The sequence below is a fragment of the Bos mutus genome, chromosome 26 (genome assembly GCF_027580195.1).
Source record: "Bos mutus isolate GX-2022 chromosome 26, NWIPB_WYAK_1.1, whole genome shotgun sequence".
In the NCBI taxonomy this organism is placed as follows: Eukaryota; Metazoa; Chordata; class Mammalia; order Artiodactyla; family Bovidae; genus Bos; species Bos mutus.
Window position 1 is genome coordinate 7,685,000 of NC_091642.1, and position 21,075 is coordinate 7,706,074.

Here is a 21,075-nt window from a genome sequence, read left to right on the forward strand (position 1 = left end):
TTTGGGGGTGGATAGAAGTGAGATGCTGGTGGCAGTGGAGGTGTTAAGAAGCAATTGGATTCTGGGTACGAAAGAAGACAAATGTAATGAAAAATCCATGGGAAGAAGATAAAATCAGCATAAATAATAAATAACAGTGAAAATGAACTACAACTAACTTCAGGGAAGGAACTAAACTTTCTAATCATTATTCTTCAATTCGTTCAGTCTCGAAGGTTCAAAACTGAGATTGTAATCTTTCACAGAGCTCCTCCCAGCACACTTCTTCCAAACTCAGCAAACTGAACTGTTTTCTGACAGTTGCACAGGCCAACAACCTTGGAACATTCCTGATGCTCCCCTTTGATCAGTCAGCACAGTTTTCAAAAATACATCGAGAATCCTACAACTTGCCATAGCATACCCATCACAGTGGTCCAAGCTATCCCGGATCACTGTAACAGACTTTAACTCAAGGGGTCTGAACTGGAGGCAGTTTTGCTCCATGGGACAGCAGGCAAAAATGAGACATTTTTGGATTTTACAACAGATGGGGGTAGGGGGGAGGGAGCGTGGGATGCCACCTGCATTTAGTGGTGAGAGGTCAAGGAGGCCACTAAATATCCTACAACGCAGAGGACAGACCCTCACAACAGAGAATTATCCCACCCGGAATGTCCATTGTATGAGGATGAAAAAGGCAGTGTGCTCCCACTTCTGCCTTTAACCCTTTCCCGGCCAAGTCTGTTCTCAGTGTATCAGCCAAAACTGTCACACCAAAACTTAAATTTAAATCTCATTGCTTCTTGGTTAAATCCCCAACCTTACAATGATCTGACTCCTTCATTTCTTGCTGCTGTCCCCTTTGTTCACTCTGCTGCAGCTACACTAGACTTCCTTCTGCTTCCTGGATAACCCTATCTCATTCTACCTCGGGGGCTTGGCACTCACTGTTCTATTCACCTGGAATGCTCTTCTCCCAGAAAGCTGCAGGTTGACTCCATAGTCTCTGCTCTAGATGTGGTGATGTGTGACCCACACGTCCCCTTGTAAGACTGATTGAATTATTCTTCCAGGTGCTGACAGCCCTTTCTTGGATTTATCCTTCCTGGAATTCTCATCGTCCAAGATCAATCCTCTTTTTCTGGGCAAAAAAGCATTTGAGATTTGGTCAGTGTATCCACAGATGAATAAAGGCCCACATCCTTCAATCCAACCTGAAAATTCCGAAGGATCATCCCAGCGTCACAGTGTCCTGTCAGGGGAGAGGGTGTTAGCTGAGGCTCCGTTGTGATGGTACCCCAGCCTGACTACTTCCTCTGTCCAACCCTGCTTCTCTCTCTTCCCCAATAGGTGGTGATCTTGAGAGCAGTTCCTAATAAATTTCTTCCATGTTCATCTCAGTCTTACAGTCTGCTTCCTTGGGGACACAGCCTGTGGCAAACTCTTTTAGCTTTTCACTCAGTGCTACCCTCTCAGAGAATCCATCCCTTCTGACCCTAACCAGGATCACCTGGAATCTGACTGTTGTTTTGCCAGTTGGGGAGCATTTGAGAACTCCTGAAAGCACAGTTTCAGAGAAGCTGTAGGTAAGCAGGGTTCCAGCTGCAGAGACTGGCAGAGTCAGAGGGACACAGGCAACCCAAAGTATACTCAGGGCCTCCCTCCTGTCTTGTGTAACTAGCACCTGGCAGGAGGGACTGTGTTCCTTGGCACATTCCAGGTTCTCCCTGGTGATGGGCAGCTCTGCTCTGATCCAGCTTCTCCATCCCCCCACCAAGAATGTTGTCCTGGGAGATCAGAGGTGGTGCCCCACTCAGGACTAAACACTCAGAGTAATCCTGGAGCCAAAGAAGGAACTCTGTAGAAATCGTGTTTTTTTTCCAGGGCTCCATACCAACAACTGTTTATAGCATTCGTCACACAGAGCAATCTTAAGTGCTGGCAAGACATCAGATTGAAGAGAGCCTTATCTTTCATGGGCGCTTCTTAATTAGAACCTAAAACCTTTTAAGACCCACTCAGTCACATTCAAGCTCACTCTCTCGAGCATTGAGCATCAAGTCTAGAAAAGATCAAAACAACCATTCACTCAGGGCAGCCCTAATTGACTGTGGCATCTGGTGGTTTTATTACTCTGTAATAAGGTTATGCACTTTCTTGAGTTCTTTAATCACTATACACATAGATTCCCATCTGTCTTTTACCATATTCTACACCAGCACTTGCCTGAAGATCTTGGAATGTCTTGCGTCACAGGACATACACATGTGGTCCTAACTGGGATTTCTGTGAGCTGGAAAGGCAACTATTGATGCCGCTCACCTCCAGGGACTTGTTAACGTTCACTGGTTGAGAGCAGTCTCTCCCCAGTGAGGTGCTCCTGCGGAAGCTGAAGCACACAGAGGTTAGGGGTCTTGGAAAGGGCCAGGTGCCTGGTTAGCTGCTGCGTGGAGACAGCATCCTGACTTCACTTAGAGCTTTCTTCTCATTTAGCTCTCCCATTACCCGTGGTTGGCCTACTTGGGCGGGCGTGAAGGGGTGGGGGTGGGGGACCCTAGGGCATTCATTTCACCTGGCATAAAGTCCTTCCTCCACCAGTGACGTCAAGTCAGAAGAGGCCAGAATGCTAATTTTCAAGGCAGGGTGCCAGCCACAAATGGAATTAGCCTTGGGCAGGAAAGCCAAATACTGCGACGGTCCGTCCCACCCATTTCTCAGATCTACCCACGACGTGGAGAGATGAGGTGATCTGTACGTGTGGGTCGCTGAACGCTGTCAGCTTAGTTATCTGCTGTGGCTTCCCTACCGCCGGGCTTTTTCCAAAATGCAATGGCTTGAATAGTCTCTCACAAACAGCCGTCCCCATATCTAAGGTGCGCATACGCCGGGCACCCCGAAGCAGTGGGTGCGTCTGATGCTGGCTGGAGAGAGGCGGGACAGAGCGGAGGCCTAGCCCGGTGCACTCCTGGGCTAGGGTCCGAGGCGGCGCCGGGAGGAGCGCAGAACAGCCGACCCCGCGGGGGCCGGAGCAGTAGAGAGGGTGGCCTCCCGCCTCCTAGAGGCGCCAGCCCGCCCGTCCGCTCTGCCCGCGCCGCGTCTCTATGGCGGCCCCAACGGCCGTCCGGGGCGCGGAGCGCGATGAACGAGGGCGCAGACTACGGCGGCGGCGCGGGAGGCGCGGCGCGGTCCCCAGGGTGCGGCCCCGAAGGGGGTGGGTTTGTCCCGTCTGCGCTGGGAACCCGAGAGCAGTGAGTGTGGCGCGGGGCAGGGGAGGGTGAGCGTGGCTGGCCCGGGTCCCGGGAGAGGGGACGGAGGCATGGATCTCTGACGTGGTGATGGTGGTGGTGGGGGTCCCGGTAGATGGGGAGAGCCTGAGCGGGGCGTGATGGGTGGAAGCCGCAAGGGCCACCTTGGGAGAGAGTCAGGGGGACCTTCAGGATGGAGTCCGGAGGGCCACATGTGAACAGGCCTTTCAAAGACTTTGACGTCTGAGGGGCCCGTGGGGTGCGGGGCGGGCCTTAAAGGTCCTGAGTGGGCTTTTTTAGGGAGTCTTAAGCTTTTGGGGGTAGGCTTGAAGAAAGGGTGGTGGTGGAGAAGACTCTTGAGAGCCCATTGGACTGCAAGGAGATCCAACCAGTCCATCCTAAAGGAGATCAGTCCTGGGTGTTCATTGGAAGGACTGATGTTGAAGCTGAAACTCCAATACTTTGGCCACCTGATGCGAATAACTGTCTCTGAAAAAGACCTTGATGCTGGGAAAGATTGAAGGCGGGAGGGGAAGGGGACGACAAAGGATGGGATGGTTGGATGGCATCACCGACTCGATGGACATGAGTTTGAGCCACCTCCGGGAATTGGTGATGGACAGGGAGGCCTGGTGTGCTGCGGTTAATGGGGTTGCAAAGAGTCGGACACGACTGAGCGACTGAACTGAACTGAGGAAAGGGAACGAGCGAGCGTGGGTCTGACAAGTAGGGCTGGTGGGCAAGGGTGGGAGCCGGGCGACAATTGCCCGGCTTAGGGACCTGAGACGGAGAAGGCAATGGCACCCCACTCCAGTACTCTTGCCTGGAAAATCCCATGGATGGAGGAGCCTGGTAGGCTGTAGTCCATGGGGTCGCGAAGAGTCCGACACGACTGAGCGACTTCCCTTTCACTTTTCCCTTTCATGCATTGGAGAAGGAAATGGCAACCCACTCCAGTGTTCTTGCCTAGAGAATCCCAGGGATGGGGGAGCCTAGTGGGCTTCCGTCTATGGGGTCACACAGAGTCGGACACGACTGAAGCGACTTAGCAGCAGCAGCAGCAGTAGTACATTATTAGTACATTACTAGTACAAGGAGATGGAGAAGGCAATGGCACCCAACTCCAGTACTCTTGCCTGGAAAATCCCATGGACAGAGGAGCCTGGTAGGCTGCAGTCCATGGGGTCGCTAAGAGTCCGACATGACTGAGCAACTTCCCTTTCACTTTTCACTTTCATGCATTGGAGAAGGAAATGGCAACCCACTCCAGTGTTCTTGCCTGGAGAATTCCAGGGACAGGGGAGCCTGGTGGGCTGCCGTCTCTGGGGTCGCACAGAGTCGGACACGACTGAAGCGACTTAGCAGCAGCAGCAGGGACCTGAGAAGGTTCAGTGGACGAGGGCAGGGACATGGAAGCTAGGAGGGGTGGGAGTCGGGGATGGTCTAAGGAGGGAGCAAGGAGACAGTGAGCATCTTGGGGTAGGAGAAAGCGATCTGACCTAAGCAGATGCTCAGTAACCATTTAGTGGGTTAGTAGATAGATGAATGACTGACCGTGGGGAAAGGTAAGGATGAGAGGTAACTGGGAGAGAGACCAGGGATTCTAGAGACAGGAAGTAGGAAGAGGCGGCCATCGATGGGGGAAGAGTCCTTAAAAGGAGTAAGAGTAAGTTTTAAACTTAAAGCTGACTTTTAAGCGGAGCTTATCTTTAATGAATTCCATTGAGAGTAATCACCTCACTGGTAGAAAATTCTCGTATCTCTGCATTTGAGAGTGAAATGTACTGTAATGACACTGCCTGTACAGTTTTGGACTTGTGTTTGGGACTTGGGGATCCTTGGACGGATACGCCTTTGTATTTTTTAAGCTAAAACATACACCGTTTTTAATGTTAGGCATTGTTGTGAGTGCTGTGAATGTATACATTTACTCTCATTTTTTTAACACGAGGATGTTAAGAGATTGAGTGATGTGCACTTATCAACACTAATAATGTTTTAAGTTTCTGTCATAGCTATCCCGGTAATGTATGAGAACTATACATTGAATTCATAATACAGTTTAATTCAATAATTTGGTTTGCATTTGATTATTTATATAGTTGGGATGCTGTCTATAAGAGAGAACTGCAAACTTTCCAAGAATACGGAGATACAGGAGAAATCTGGTGAGTTAGAGAAAATAGTGGGAGTATGATCCAGAAGCTTATGTAGGTGTGTGTGTGTATCTTTTAAGTGCTTATCCCAGAGAAAGTAAAAATCTTGGGAACCTTGGACTGAGTCTGGCTTAAATGGGTAGATTTAAAGAATCACTCTCTTTTCTTTTTTAATGGCCTACGTATAAGTTTGATGACAGTCTTAGGAAATAACCCTGATTCTGTAATTGTCCATTTTCAATAAGCTGTGCAGTTTTGAACCAACAGCATGTACAAATGTTAATGCTGATGTAGAGAAATGTTGATAAGTAACATATCAACCTTATCCATTCTGTTCTATTCTTGGGGGTGTTTCCTCCTTAATAATAGAGATGAAGATTAAGTTTACAGGTAGTATTCTTACTTTCAAAAAAAAACCTTAATTGAGCGTGTTGAATAAGCTACGTAGGTGGGATATAGCTGTAACCTTTGTTCTCTAGTCCTTGGTAGTTGGACTGACTGATTCTCTGTTTCTAATAGGTTTGGAGAAGAGAGTATGACTCGACTAATAAGGTGGATGCAGAAACACAAGATTCCATTGGATGCTTCAGTGCTTGATATTGGAACTGGAAATGGTGTTTTCCTGGTTGAACTTGTTGGTACTATTAATATTCATGTGTTAGAGCCAAATTTAAAAATGAAATTAGGAAAAAAGACCTTGCAATTAGGGATACTCTAATCTAACAGTCTAATCCAGCAGTCTAACTCTTAAGTAGTAAAGCTGTCATGCCACTTAGTTTGAGAGTCACATAGTATGAGAGGAGACTGTATGGGTTGTGAGAAAGCACTAAATGAGAAAAACGGGGGATCTGAGTTCTAGTCTTGGTCCTTCTTGCTGTAGTCTCGACCTTGAACAAGCTCTTATTTCTTTTCTCAGGTTTAGTTCTTTCTTAAAGATTTTACCTAGGTGATCTCTATGGGTTTCTTCTAGTTCAAAACTCTGGAAATCTGTATGTATTGCAATATAAAAGGAAGGTGATTCTTTGACTTCCAATAGAACATATCCCTGTTCTCAGGTGAGCACATGGTTTGAAGGCTGTTCTGCATATGGTCTGCAAAGAGCGTTTTGTCCATGGAGCTAAGTTTTGGTACAGGGTCTGCTCCTAGCTAAACTGCCGCTGTTATATGCCTGTAGTGCCAAGTGCTGTGGAGGGAGTGTGAGACAGGCTTCGTCTTTGATAGTTCTACTGTTTTAGTTGTAAGGATATATACAGAACAGTCAAATGTATTAAGTGACTACTACCTGCCAAGCCTTGTGCTGGGCACTGGAAATAAGAAAATTTAGACCTTGGTGCTTGAGTTATTCACAGTACAGTATAGACTGACATAGACATGAATAACTAATGCTATAGCTTGATGTGCACAATAATATATATGCTGAGTGTAGGAAAGGGAGTGATTAAAGGGAGTGATTTGGGGAAGAGGGAAGAGAAAGGGTCTTAGAGGAGCTAATATCCAAGATTGGTGGAAATTGTGTTGAGTGTGAGTAGAGTATAAAGAGGGAGAGAATTTCAAAAAGTGGAAACAGTATTTAAAGGGATGAAAGTTTGAAACATCATAACATGTTCTGGCCCTCTGAATTTGGTAAATTAGATTATAAAGTGTGTTGTGGGATAGACAGAATGGAGGATTAGATTAAAAGTAGGAGCCATATCATGCCATGTGTAAGAGCTTAGATTTTGCTTTTAGGCTTTGGGGAGCCATTCAAATGTTTGAAGCCATGAAATATGATTAGAAAAAATTGTAATAATTTTTTTTGAAATGTTGGGGTGTTGCATATGTACATTAAAGTGTGCAAACCAAACGAGTATGATTCAGTGCATTATCACAGTGAACAGACCTATCACTCTAATCAAGATGTAGAATATTACAGACTCCAGAAAGCCCCCTTGAATTCCCTACTAATCCTCTCAGAGTTATTCCTCCTTCCTTTCTAAAGGTTATCACAGGGGTTTTAACATCACAGATGAATTTGCCTAATTTGGATGTATAAATGCAAGCCTTCAGTGTGTGCTTTCCAGTGTCTTTTGCTCAGCATTCTGTGAGAGTCACTCAACTTGTTGCTCGTAGCAGTTGATTCATTTTTGTTGCTGTATATGATTCTTTGTACAATTATATCACAGTTTTACTTACTCATTCTGTTGTTTACCTGTAGATTCTTTTGGATTTTAGTAGCTTACATGTAGAGGCTAATGATTTATCCTTTGTGACTGATAGTTTAACTATAGGTTCTTTTACAGACTGAAAGACACACACACACACACATATAATTATGCAAACTGGAAATAATGGTAGTTTTAATCTTTCCTTTCCAATCCTTTGTAATTTTTCCCCCTTGTTACACTGTTGGGATCTTTGGGAGAATGTTAAAAATTAGTGGTGACAGAAGACATCCTTGTCTTTTTTTGCCCTTTTCGGAGAATGCATTTGGTGTTGCACTGTTAGGTATGATGTATCTAATGAGTTAGTTTTGTAGATAACTCTGTTATCAGACCAAAGTTTCCTCGTATTTCTCCTTTGCTAAGTATGTGTGTGTGCTGTTATTGATTAAATGTTTTTCCTGTATCTATTGAGATAATTATGTGAATTTTTTCCTGTATTCTGTTCATGTTAAATGCGTTTCGAGAATAAACCCAACTGATATGTAATAGATCAGTTTGAGAAGGATTTACATCTTTATAATGTTGAGTCTGTGAATCCATGGACATGATGAATTCGTCCATTTATTTAGTTCTTAATTTTCTCTCAGTAGTATTTTGTTGTTTTCTCTGTAGAGATCTTATATATTTTTCCTTGATTGACTCCTAGTTTTTTGTTGTTGTAATTGCTATTGTTACGCTTTTAAACTTTCATTTTCTAATAGTTTATGCTATTATGTATAAGTGCAGGAGGTTTTATATTGATCTTGTATCCAGTGAGTCACACATTCTTTCCAATAGTTCATTTATAGATTCTTTTTTAAAATTTAAAAAAAAAATTTAAACATTTTATATTGGAGTAAAGTTTCAGGTGTACCGCAAAGTGACTCAGTTATGTATATACGTGTATGTATTTTTCTTCAAATTCTTTTCCCATTTAGTGTGTTACATAATATTGATTGAGTTCCCATAGGGATACAGTAGGTCCTATAGATTCTTGTGAATTTTCTATAAAGACTTTAATGTCGTGTGTAAATAATAGTGGTATTTCTTCTGTTCCATTCTTAATATTTTATTTATTAAAATGCTGTGTACTCTTCAGGTCAATGTAGAATAGACATCATGAAGGCAGATAGCCCTCTAACACTGCCTGTTGTAAGAGGAAAGCTTCTAATATTTCACTGTTAAATATATTAGCGCTAGGCTTTTGTAGGTATTTATTGAAATTGATGATGTTTCTTTATATTCTAGATTGTTAAGAGTTTTTAATCTTAATGGATAGTGCACTTGATCTTTTGCTTTCTTTGATATTCATTGATATGATCAGATGATTTTTCTTCTTGATTTTGTTAGAATTGAATTGATTGATTTTGGTGGGGGCTCCTCAGTTTTTTTTTTAATTGACAATTTTTTTGAGATAATTTTAGTGGTTGATTGATTTTAAAACAAACTTCCATTCCTGAAGTAAACCATGTTTGGTCATGGTGTATTATCCTTTTCATATAATGTTGGATTTGATTTGGTAGTATTTTACTTAGGAATTATATAGTGTCCTGTTAGTCACTCAGTCATGTCCGACTCTTTGCGACCCCATGGACTGCAGCCCACCAGGCTCCTCTGTACATAGGATTTTCCAGGCAAGGATACTGGAGTGGTTTGCCATTTCCTTCTCCAGCAGATCTTCCTGAGCCAGGGATCGAACCCAGGTCTCTTGCACTGCAGGCAGATTGTATATAGCTTTATAAGAGAGATTAACCAGTAATTTTTCTTATTTGGAATTTTAATGTAAGGTTTTTTTTTTATCAAGGTTATGCTGCTCTAATAAAATGAGATGAGAATTGTCTTTATTTTTTTCAGACGATTTTTGTAAGATTGGCTTTGTTTCTTAGATGTTTGAAAGAATTCATGGTGACATTCTGTGAATGCTATCTTGACTAATGTAGCTTTTCAGTGAATCTTAAAGTTGGGTAGTGTGATTCTTTCAACTGTATTCTTTTTCAAATGTTGTTTTGTCTGTTCTAGTTCCTTTACATTTCCAAATGAATTTAAGAATTAATTTGTAAACATCTACAAAAGAATCCATGCTGAAAATTTGGTTTAAATTGAGCTGAATCTATTGTTTGAGGAGACTCCACATCTTTTGGGGAAGGAAATGGCAACCCACTCCAGTATTCTTGCCTGGAGAATTCCATGCACAGGGTAGCCTGGTGGGCTACAGTCCATGCGGTTGCAAAGAGTTGGACACAACTGAGCAACTAACACACACGACATCTTTACTGAGTCTTCCAATTCATGAACATGGTATGTCTCTTCATGTATTAGATCTTCTTTGATTTCTTTAATCAGTATTGTTTAGTTTTCAGCATACAGATCTGTACATATTTTTTAGACTTATACCTGTGTATTTGTGTGTGTGTGTGTGTGTGGAGTATTTAAAGTGGTATTGGTTTTTGAAATTCAGTTTCCAGTGTTTATTGCTAGAAATATGATTGATTTTTGTTTGTTTCTCTTGTGTCCTTTAATCTTGCATTTAATTGGTTCTACAAGTTTTTTGGTGGATTTTCTGAGATTTTCTATATAGACAGTCATGTTAATTATGAATAGGGTAAGTTTATTTGATTCTTTGCAATATGTGTGCCTTTCTTTTTTTTTCCTGCCTGATGACACTACGTAGGTCTTCTAATACACATATAGCCTAAGACTGGTGATGGTGCATTTCTGCCTGGTTCCCATCCTAGGTGGAGTCTTCCGTTTTCCACCATTAAGTATGTATGTTAGCTGCAGGGTCTTATTAGATACATACTCTTTATCGTATTGAAGAAGTTCCCTTGTGTTTCTAGGATGACTGTTGAATTTTGTAAAAAAGTAGAATGAAATAATTTTTTTGCATCAATGAATATAATCCTGAGGTTTATTTTTTCTTTAGATTATTGATACAGTGGATTGTATTGATTTTCAAATATTGACCAGTATTGAACTTGTGGAATATGCTTCATTCGGTCATAATACCTAATTCTATTTCTGTATTGCTAGATTCAGTTTGTTAATACTGTGTGGAGAACTTTTGCGTCTGCATTCTTGAGGGATATTTGTCTGCAGTTTCCCTCAGTCCTGAAGTGTCCTTATCTGGTTTTTGCTTCAGGGTATCCCTGGCCTTATGAAAAGAACAGGAAAGCATTGTCTCCTTCTTTAATTGTTTGAAGATACTGTGAAGCACTAGTGTCGTCTCTTCTTGAATGTTTGGTAGAATTCACAGTTAAACTATTTAACCTGGAGATTGCTTCACTAAAGGTTTAAAGTATGGATTAAATTTAATAGTCATTTGAGAGAGTTTGCATGGTTTGCAGTTTTTGAGGAATTAGTCCATTTTGAATTTGTGTGTATAGAGTTCTGCATTGTATTCTCGTTATCCTTTTAATATCTGTGGGATATGTATTGATGGGGCCTTGTTCATTCCTAATATCGGTTACTCTGTCTTCTCTTTTTTCTTTGATGATGATGCTAGAAATTCATTTTTTCCTGTCTTTTATAAAACTTGGCTTTTTTTTCATTGACCTTGTTTTTATGTTTTCAGTTTCAATGAGTTTTGCTCTTAATTTTATTATTTTTTCATTCTTTTTGCTTTTAATTTATTTTTGCTCTTTTTTCTAGCTTCTTAAAGTAAAAGCTTTAGATTTTTGATATTAGATTTTCCTTTTCTGATATAATCATTTAATGATATAAATGCTAAAAATTTTCCTATAGGTGCTCCTGCACCCTTCAGACTTTGATATGCTTTCTTTTTCTTTTCTTTTCTTTTTTTGGCTGTGCCATGTGTCTTTTGGGATTTTAGTTCCTTGACCAGGGATTGAACCCAGGCCCTTGGCAATAAAAGAACAGAGTCCCTAACCACCAGGACCACCAGGGATTCTCTAATTTTCCTCTTTGATCCATGGATTATTTAGAACTTTGTTCTTTAATTTCCAATTGTTGGGGATTTTTTCTTTTTGTTCAGTTCAGTCAGTTCAGTTGCTCAGTCGTGTCCGACTCTTCGTGACCTCATGAATCGCAGCACGCCAGGCCTCCCTGTCCATCACCAACTCCCGGAGTTCACTCAGACTCATGTCCGTCGAGTCGGTGATGCCATCCAGCCATCTCATCCTCTGTCGTCCCCTTCTCCTCTTGCCTCCAATCCCTCCCAGCATCAGGGTCTCTTCCAGTGAGTCAACTCTTCGCATGAGGTGGCCAAAGTATTGGAGTTTCAGCTTTAGCATCATTCCTTCCAATGAATACCAGGACTGATCTCCTTTAGGATGGACTGGTTGGACCTCCTTGCAGTCCAAGGGACTCTCAAGAGTCTTTTCCAACACCACAGTTCAAAAGCATCAATTCTTTGGCGCTCAGCTTTCTTCACAGTCCAAGTCTCACATCCATACCTGACCACTGGAGAAACCATAGCCTTGACTAGATGGACCTTTGTTGGCAAAGTAATATCTCTGCTTTTTAGTATGCTATCTAGGTTGGTCATAACTTTGCTTCCAAGGAGTAAGCGTCTTTTAATTTCATGGCTACAGTCACCATCTGCAGTGATTTTGGAGCCCCCCAAAATAAAGTCTGACACTGTTTCCACTGTTTCCCCATCTATTTCCCATGAAGTGATGGGACCAGATGCCATGATCTTAGTTTTCTGAATGTTGAGCTTTAAGCCAACTTTTTCACTCTCCTCTTTCACTTTCATCAAGAGGCTTTTTAGTTCCTCTTCACTTTCTGCCATAAGGGTGGTGTCATCTGCATATCTGAGGTTATTGATATTTCTCCCGGCAATCTTGATTCCAGCTTGTGCTTCTTCCAGCCCAGCATTTCTCGAATATACTCTGCATATATGTTAAATAAGCAGGGTGACAATATACAGCCTTGTCGTACTCCTTTTCCTATTTATTAGATTATATCAGTGAACATACTTTGTATGATTTAAGTTCTTTTAAATGTGTTTGTTTTATTATCCAGGATATAATCCGTCTTGGTGTATGTTTCACATGCACTTGAAAAAAAAAAAATATGTTCTGCTGTTACCTGATAGAATGTGTTGACTAGATTTATGGTGTTTGGTGGTGGTGGTATTCAATTCTATACCTTTACTGATTTTCTATTCTATTAATTATGGATATAGTAATGTTGAAGTGTCTATCTGACCAAACTGGTAAATTTGTCTGTTAATTTTTATTTCTGTCATTTTTTGCTACATGTATTTGCAAACTCTGTTCAGAGCATACACACTTAGGATTGTATGTGTGTTTTGATTAATTGACCTGTTTATTACTGTATTATGTTCCTCTTTAACATTGGTTGTTTTTACTTTGAATTTCACTTTTAATGCTAATAATAAAGCTTTTAAAAAAATTGAGATATAATCTGCATGCCATAAAGTCTACTCCTTTAAAGTGGTTTTCAGTATATTCACAAATTTGTGTAACCATCACCACTGTTTTAATTCCTGAAGATTTTCATCACCCCAAGGAGAAGCCCTGTATTCATTATCGTTCACTCCTTATTGCCCATTCCCTTCAGTCCTTGGCAACCACTGATCTACATTTTGTCCCTGTGGATTTGTCTGTTCTGGACATTTCGTATAAATGGAACCATCAATCTGTGGTCTTTTGTGTCTGGCTTCTTTCATTTAACATACTATTCTCAAAGTTCATCCATATGGTAGCATGTATCAATGCTATATTCCTCTTCTTGCCCAGTTAATATTCTGTTGTATGGATTTGTCACATTTTATTTATCTAGTTGCCAATTCATGGACTTTTAAGTTGCTTCTGTTTTTTTGGCTACTATGAAAAATGCTGCTATGAAAATTTGTTTATGTTTTTGTGTGGACATATGTTTTTATTTCTCTTGGGTATATAACCAGGTCCATACGGTTACTCTATATTTAACCTTTTGAGAAATTGCTTGACTGTTTCCACAGTGGCTAGATCTTTATACATTTCCATGAGCACTGTTTGTGAGTTCCCTTTTTTCCATATTCTCACCAGAACTTTTTAGTATGTGTCCTTTTGATTATAGCCATCCTTGTGGGTGTGAAGTTCAACATTTTTATATTAGTTTTTGCGTGATACATCTTTTCCTAGTCTTTCATTTTAAGCAGCCTGTATCATTATATTTGAAGTGAGTTTCTTGTAGCCAGCATATAGATGGGTCATTTTTTTTTTAATCTTTTTTGAATTTCTATCCTTTAATTGCTCTATTTGGAACATTTAGATTTAGGTCTGCCATTTTTATTATTTTTTTTCTTTGTTACCTCTGTTTTTCATTCTTCCTTTCTGCTTCCCTGCTTATTTTGGTTAATTTGACCATTTTTTAGTATTCCATTTTAATTAGATATATCTATATAAATGTCTTGGTATAGTTTCTTTAGTGGTTGCTCTAAGGATTTGACTATATCTCTGGATTTTTTAGTGGTTGCTCTGGGTCCCGGGGAAGGAAATGGCAACCCATGCCAGTATTCTTGCCTGGGAAATCCCATGGACAGAGAAACCTGGCAGGCTATAGTCCATGGGATTGCAAAAGAATCAGACACGACTTAGTGACTAAACAATATTTAATGTGTTTGGAGCTTTTTTACTACATATTATAATATACATTATTTACACAATCTTCTTAGAATCAATGCTTTACCGTTTCAAGTGGAATGTAAAAACCTTACAACATTTGAGTTTTTTAATCTTCCCTCCTTTATGTTGTAGTTGTCTTAAATATTATCATTATATATGTTGAAAATCCTGTTGGATAATCTTGTAATTATCCTTTGTATTCTCCTGTCAAAGGAGAATAGTAGTTAATAGTAGTTGTTAAGTAAGTAAAGATACTTTTGCAGTTTTTTCTTCATTCCTGATCTTCTGAGTGTGTGTATTTGTTCTGGAATTAATATTGTTTACTTTCTGTCTAAAGAACTTCCTTCAGGGATGATTTTTAGAGTAGCTTTGCTGGCTAGAAGTTTTCTTAGTGTTCCTTCATCTGAGAATGTCTTCATTTCACCTTCATTCCTGAGGGATGTTTTTGCTTAATATAGAATTCTTAATAATTGTTCTTTCAGCACTTTAAAAATGTTGTGTCACTTCTTTCTGACTTCCATAGCTTTTTTTAAACTATTATGAAATGTGTTTGGCTGTACTGGGTTCGTTGTGGCCCACGGGCTCTGTGATCTTCTTGTGGCGTGCAAGGTCTTCAGTTGCCGCGTGTGGGATCTAGTTCCATGACCAGGGAGATGGGACCCAGGCCTCCTGCGTTGGGAGCGTGTAGTGTTAGCCACTGGACCGCCAGGAGGTCCCAGAACCGCCACGGTTTTTTATGAAGAATCTGCAGTTGTCTGAATGGTTGTGTTCTTGTAAGTAATGCATCATTTTTCTGAATGCTTTCAAGATTTTTTCCATTTTCTTCTAGTTTTTAGCAGTTTAATCATGATGTACCATGGCTTAGATTTCTTTCTGCTTATCCTATTTGGAGTTCACTGAGCTTTTTGAATCTAAGAACTTATGTCTTTTGTCAAATTTGGGATGTTTTCAGGCTCTCTGTGTTAAAATTTTTTTTCCCCTCAATAACATTCTTTCCTTTTGAGAGTCTGTAACTATCAGTTAGGCCTCTTTGTATTTATTGTCCCACAGGTCCCTGAAGCGCTGTTCATTTTTTTTCCAATTAGTTTCTGTCCATGGATCAGATTTGATAACTAGCATTGATGTGTCTTCAAGTTCATTGACTTTTCTTCTGTCATTTCCATTCTGCTGTTGAGTCCACATTTTGCAGTTGGTTGATAGTCTTTAAGGCTCTTTAAATTCTCTGTCTTTAAGGCTCTTTAAATTCTCTGTATATTGTTTGTTTATTTAACTTGGTGATCTATTTATTGTAGAAGGTAGTTTATTAATCCCAATGATTTTTCCATGGTGTGGACTTTCTAATTGCATCTTTATAGTACCATTTAAGCATATTTTCTGTCCCCTGTGTTTTCTGTAGGTTGGGAGTTAGATCCAGAATAAGGGTCAGCAAACTATATAGTTTATGAGTCAAATCTAGGATTCCCTGTTTTTATAAGGATTTCTTGGAATACAGCTATATTCACTTATTTACATTATTATCTATAGTTTATGTGCTACAGTAGTAGAGTTGAGTAGGTGTGACAGAGACTGTGTGAGTGGCCAAGCCTCAAATATTTATGCTCTGTTCCTTTAAAGAAAAGGTTTGTTTACCCCTGATCCACAGATTTTTATCAAATTCAGTTTTTAAACAAGTAAATTTAATAGATGGTTATATCATGTTTGGTTTCCTGTATTTTTGTGATGTTAACAATCATTGCTCATATTTGGTGCTCTTTTCAGTGATCGCCTACCTTTTTGATGGAGATATATGCGTGTGTGTGTATACACACACATATATTTTTTTTGCTGGGTGTGTTATTTTAGATTGGCATTTTCCTTTCACTGTTTCCTGGCTTTCATTCTTTGACTTATTGTTAGCCATCAGTCTTATTGTTAGTCTTTAGAAGCTAATCTGTCATACTGTATCCCCCACCCCACTCCCTGAATGATTTTGAGATTTTTCTGTTTTTGGTTTTCATCAGATATATTATACTATTTATATATAATATAAATTGTATATTGTGTCAGATGTATGTTATACTGTATTATCTTTGTTTTTATTGTGCCTTGAGTTTATAGTGCTTCTTGAATCTGTGGCTTCAGATACTTTGTCAGAACTAGGAAATTCTCAGTCATATGTCATTTTCTCTTCTGCCCTATTTTTATTTCCTCCTTTTCTAAGACTGTTATATGTATTTAGATCTTAATACTCTGTGCCATATTCTATCTTTTATGTTCTTTCCTGTTGTTAATTTTCCATCCTTCTGTCATTCTGTGCTTAACAGTGGCATTTTCTTCTGACCTTTCTTCCACTTCAGTATTTTTTGTGTTTGTGTCCAGTCTGCCATCAAGCCCACCCTTGAATTTCTTAATTTAATTATTTCATTTAAAATTTTTCTTATTTGTATGGTTCTTTGTTATAGGTTTCAGTTCTGTTACAATTCCCCAGATTGTCATTTATTTCAGTGTTTTAAGGATTTGTTTCATTCTTTTTTGTTTTTTGCTTTGACTGTGGCATGTGGGATCTTAGTTCCCCTACCAGGGCTTCCCCCTACAGTGGATGTGCAGAGTCTTAACCACTGTACTGATAGGGAAGTTGCATTAAGTATCTGTTTCTGATCATTCTTTTATTTGAATCTGCTTTGGGCCTTTTCCTAATATAAGTTTTTCCCTCTTAGTTTTTGGTCATTTATTATTCCCTTGAATGTCTGCTTATTTCTCACTGAGTGCCAGAAACTGAATGTGAAAAATGTTGGCAATAGTTTGAGAATGAATGTTCTAGGAACTTAAAATGTCTGTGTATGCTTCTTATACAGTCCAAGGGAAGAGTAAACAAGTGTGGAGAAGCAGGAACTAGTTAAGAGTCAATTGACAGAATCATCCTGCATTCTAGGTCTGATAGAGAAGGAAGTGAGGGAAACGGGGAGAAAACGAAGCTGTTAAAGAATGCGAATTGAGATCACTAAAAGAATAGGAGGTTGGCATCAAAGAAGGGATATTAGATTATTTTTTTTTGATACTAGATCTTAAGACTGAAAATAAAAGTGATCAAAGAGAAAAAAAGTGCTCTGTGGAGAATAATTGTTGGGTTGAGTTTAGACTAGGAACTAGTCACTTAGAGTTGAAAAGTCTAGGTAAGTCTTCAATGACTGGCAAAAAGCAGGAAGAGAATTTCAGGCTATGCTTTACTTTGCAACTTCTTTTCTTCTTCAGATTTCCTTTGAAATTGCCTTTAGCCTGAATGGTCTGACAATGTTCAGCATAGTTAGAGCTGAAGACCAGAGGCCATCATCATGCTTCTGGCCTTAGGCTTCTCACACCTCGCACCCTTCCATGGGTTAATGGGTTAGTAAACAGCTGGATTGCAGGTTTAGTTTCAAAACTCTTTAGTTCACTGAGCTTTCTTTAACTCTTTGGGGATATTAATACCTGCCCAGTGTATGACAGGTTTTTTGTAAAGGTCTACTGGAATGTGTGAACTATTTTAAAAATACTGTACAAATGGAAGGTGGTTAATAGTCACATGGTTGGTGGAGAATTACGTGATTTATAATTGCACTCAAGGAAAAATTTTAAAAGCAAGGACTTACTACATATGCATTTAATTTATTCATTAACTTAATTGTGTTAAGAAAAATTTATGACAGATTTATGTGTGAATTGGAGCATATCAGTATTGGAAATTAATACTACCTTTTTCTGCTTTAGGACAGAAATACACATATATTCTCATTGTCTTTGAGAAAATGAATTTCTTATGAAAAAAAAACCAAATATTGTAAAAGCAAATAAATTGTCACATTATATGAATTTAAACTTTTAGTTTCTATTTAGATTCTATAATAAAATTTAAACATGTTATACTATTAGAGGGTACATGTCATTTGATGTATTAATAAAATAAAACAGTCTGGGTCCTAACAGAATATTATAACTCATAGGTAAAACAGTATTTAAAATTTTAGAAAACTAAAGTATAAAATTATCTGTCTCCAGGCAAAATTTGGTTTCTCTGATGTTACTGGAATTGATTATTCTCCGTCTGCAATACAGCTTTCTGGAAGTATTATAGAAAAAGAAGGTTTATCTAACATTAAGTTGAAGGTAACTATTATTTATATTGCTGCCATTGTTATTTTTATTTATAATAAGTTATAAAGTTTAAATGTGTCTGATGTGTAGTAATTTGCTGACATCCTTAAACTCATAAATTAAGGATCAATCATAAATAATCCAAAATGATAACTTTTTAAGTAACAGTATTAAAATTTTCAGTCTAGTCAGTTTGAGGAACTTATTTTCTCCTCTTCCTCTTATGTTCAAGTATGTTTATTTTGCCTTTCTGTCTCTCTTTTTTTGCAAATACACACGAATAATAGCTAACTTTGGATTAACCAGATAAAAAATTTGTAAATGCATAAATTGGTATAATGCCCCAAAGATTACTTATTTTGCCCTCTGATCTGTGAGAAGATGACGACATGTGCATTTACATTTTTATCCTGGGCTTCTCCTCTGAACTCCAGAAACGCTGCATATTCTATAGTTCCACTTAGATAACTAATAGCCTATTAATTAGTCCAAAATGAAACTCTTGGTTTCTCCGTTTGCCTTCCCACTAACTCTCATCCCCATCCCACTCTTTCCTTTTTATTCAACAGCCAGGAATTCCCTGGTGGTCCAGTGATTAGGACTTAATGCTCTCCTGGTTCAGTCCCTGATTGGGAAACTAAGATCTCAAAAGCTGTGAGGTGCTGCTGAAAAAATAATCCTAGAAACGATTTTGTTGGTTTTATCTTTAGAATATTTGAGAAAATGTGTCATTCCTTAATATTTCCACTGTTGCCTCCTAGATCCAAACCACCATCAGCAGCCTCTTACTTGGCCTTCCCAATTCTACTCTTACCACTCTGCTGTGCATTACCACAGAGCAGCCAGAGTTATTTTATTTATATATATATATATAATTAAATTTATTTTTAATTGAAGGATAATTGCTTCACAATATTGTGTTGGTTTCCGCCAGACATCAGCATGAATCAGCCCTAGGTATATATATGTTCCTTCCCTCTTGAACCTCCCTCCCACCTCCCTCCCCATCCCACCACTCTAGGTTGTTACAGAGCCCCAGGTCTGAGTTATTTTTTTAAAGTGTAAATCAGCCTCCGAACACTTGCCCATTGCATTTAGAATGGAATCTGAACCCCACCCAGCCTTACAGAGAGAGCCCCTTGGTTTTTACCCCTTTCCATCTTTATCAGTAATACTCTAGTCACTCTGACTTTCTTTCTGCTCCTGATACGTTTCAGCCTTGTTTTTCTCCAATCTTTATTCCTGCTGCTCTCTGCCTAGAATGTTCTTGCCCCAGATCTTAGTTTGTTTGGCTCATTCTCATCATTCTGATCTCTTCTCAAATATCACCTTCTTAAAGAGGTCTTGCCTGACTACTTTTCCAAAACATTTCTCTTCCTAATCACTCAATGTCTTTATTTTTCTCTTCATAGCACTTTATCTGAAATAATGTGGTTAACTTATTTATTGGTTGCCTCTCCTTTTAGAGAATATGAGATATATTCTCATACAGAGATCTTTTGTTTTGTTTGCAGTTATAGTCCCAGGGCCTGAAATGTTCCTACATGTCATAGGTGTCTATGAACTATCTGTTGTATACATGAATACTTTTATACAGGCATTTAGGATAGAAACTTCTCCAGACTTGACTCTTAGGAGGGGTAGTCATGGTTTTGCCTCAGGTGGAATGATGTGGGGTGGGAGTGGGAAGCCTATGTTTGAGTGTATGGAAACATACAGTACACATTTTAAAGTCAAACAATAACAGAGTTTTAGATAATACACCATTTATAATTATTTTGTTTATATGAATAATCACAAACTGCTTAATTTTTCAAAGTAGCTTTTCAGAATTAATTTTGTTGGCAAATTATTTTGAATATTTTATGAAATTGAGGCAGATCACTATTCCAGATGCTTCTGAAGTATCAGTAAATTATTGAAAATGAATGAGATGAATGATACATGACTTTCAAAATCTGAAATGCATGATATTTGAAAAGTTAGGTAATTGCAGTTTAAACAGTCCTTTAATTTCTTAAGCTTTGTGCTATTTGTTGTAGTTGCTTTGTAAGCTGCTGAGTCAAGGCAATACAACTTTTGATTTACCATGTTTACTTCAGGTCAGACAACTAATAATATCTGCTAAAAGTCATCACATTTCCAGTGACCTATTTGAGTTCCAGATACTTTTTTGTCATTTAAAAAATATGTCAAATATTCTGCTTTTCAACAGAAATAACTTTTTCATAAACTGGGCTTGTGAGTTCCATTATGTGCTGGTGTTATTAGGCAGTACACCTGGCTTTGATTTGTTTCCAAATTTGTAGAGATTTGGAATGTCCAGGAAGCACTGTCAGTCTTGCTTACCAATCTTAGCTTTAATGATCTTGGAATGAAGCACATAAAAGTTAGCTGTAAAGTTGAAAATATGTTTATTATATGTAAAATGCCATTGTAATTAATTGCTCCTTTTATCTATCACTTTTTACAGATTGTTACTTAAATTCAGTAAAGATTGTGTGTGGATTGTTTCACATAGACATTGATTTTTAATATAGGTAGAAGACTTTTTGAACCCTTCCACAAAGTTGTCTGGATTTCATATTTGTATTGACAAAGGGACTTTTGATGCCATAAGCCTTAATCCTGACAACGCAATTGAGAAGAGGAAACAATATGTGGAATCTCTCTCCAGAGTGTTGAAAGTGAAAGGCTTTTTTCTAATAACCTCATGTAATTGGACCAAGGAAGAGTTGCTAGATGAATTCAGTGAAGGTAAATGGCTGTATATTGTTTAAATGTGTTCTTACCTCACGTTGAACGCACT

The 21,075-nt window shown here is 39.0% G+C and overlaps 1 protein-coding gene across 5 annotated transcripts in view; it reads left to right on the forward strand.

The window, feature by feature from the left end:
- The first annotated feature begins 3,064 nt into the window (after positions 1-3,064).
- The window catches only part of EEF1AKMT2 (EEF1A lysine methyltransferase 2), a 93,715-nt gene continuing 75,704 nt past the window's right edge, over positions 3,065-21,075 (forward strand). For 4 of the 5 annotated variants that reach the window (XR_011462819.1, XR_011462818.1, XR_011462820.1 and 1 more), the window contains exons 1-5: positions 3,065-3,230; positions 5,330-5,395; positions 5,903-6,017; positions 18,171-18,278; positions 20,807-21,023. Coding sequence is in view for 2 of the 5 variants with exons in the window: in XM_070364040.1 (XP_070220141.1) it covers positions 3,121-3,230; positions 5,330-5,395; positions 5,903-6,017; positions 18,171-18,278; positions 20,807-21,023 (616 nt within the window). In the remaining 3 variants the exon portion in view is untranslated. Of the gene's footprint in view, positions 3,231-5,329; positions 5,396-5,902; positions 6,022-18,170; positions 18,279-20,806; positions 21,024-21,075 lie in introns of all 5 variants that reach the window. The other variant, XM_014480494.2, reaches the window with a different exon arrangement.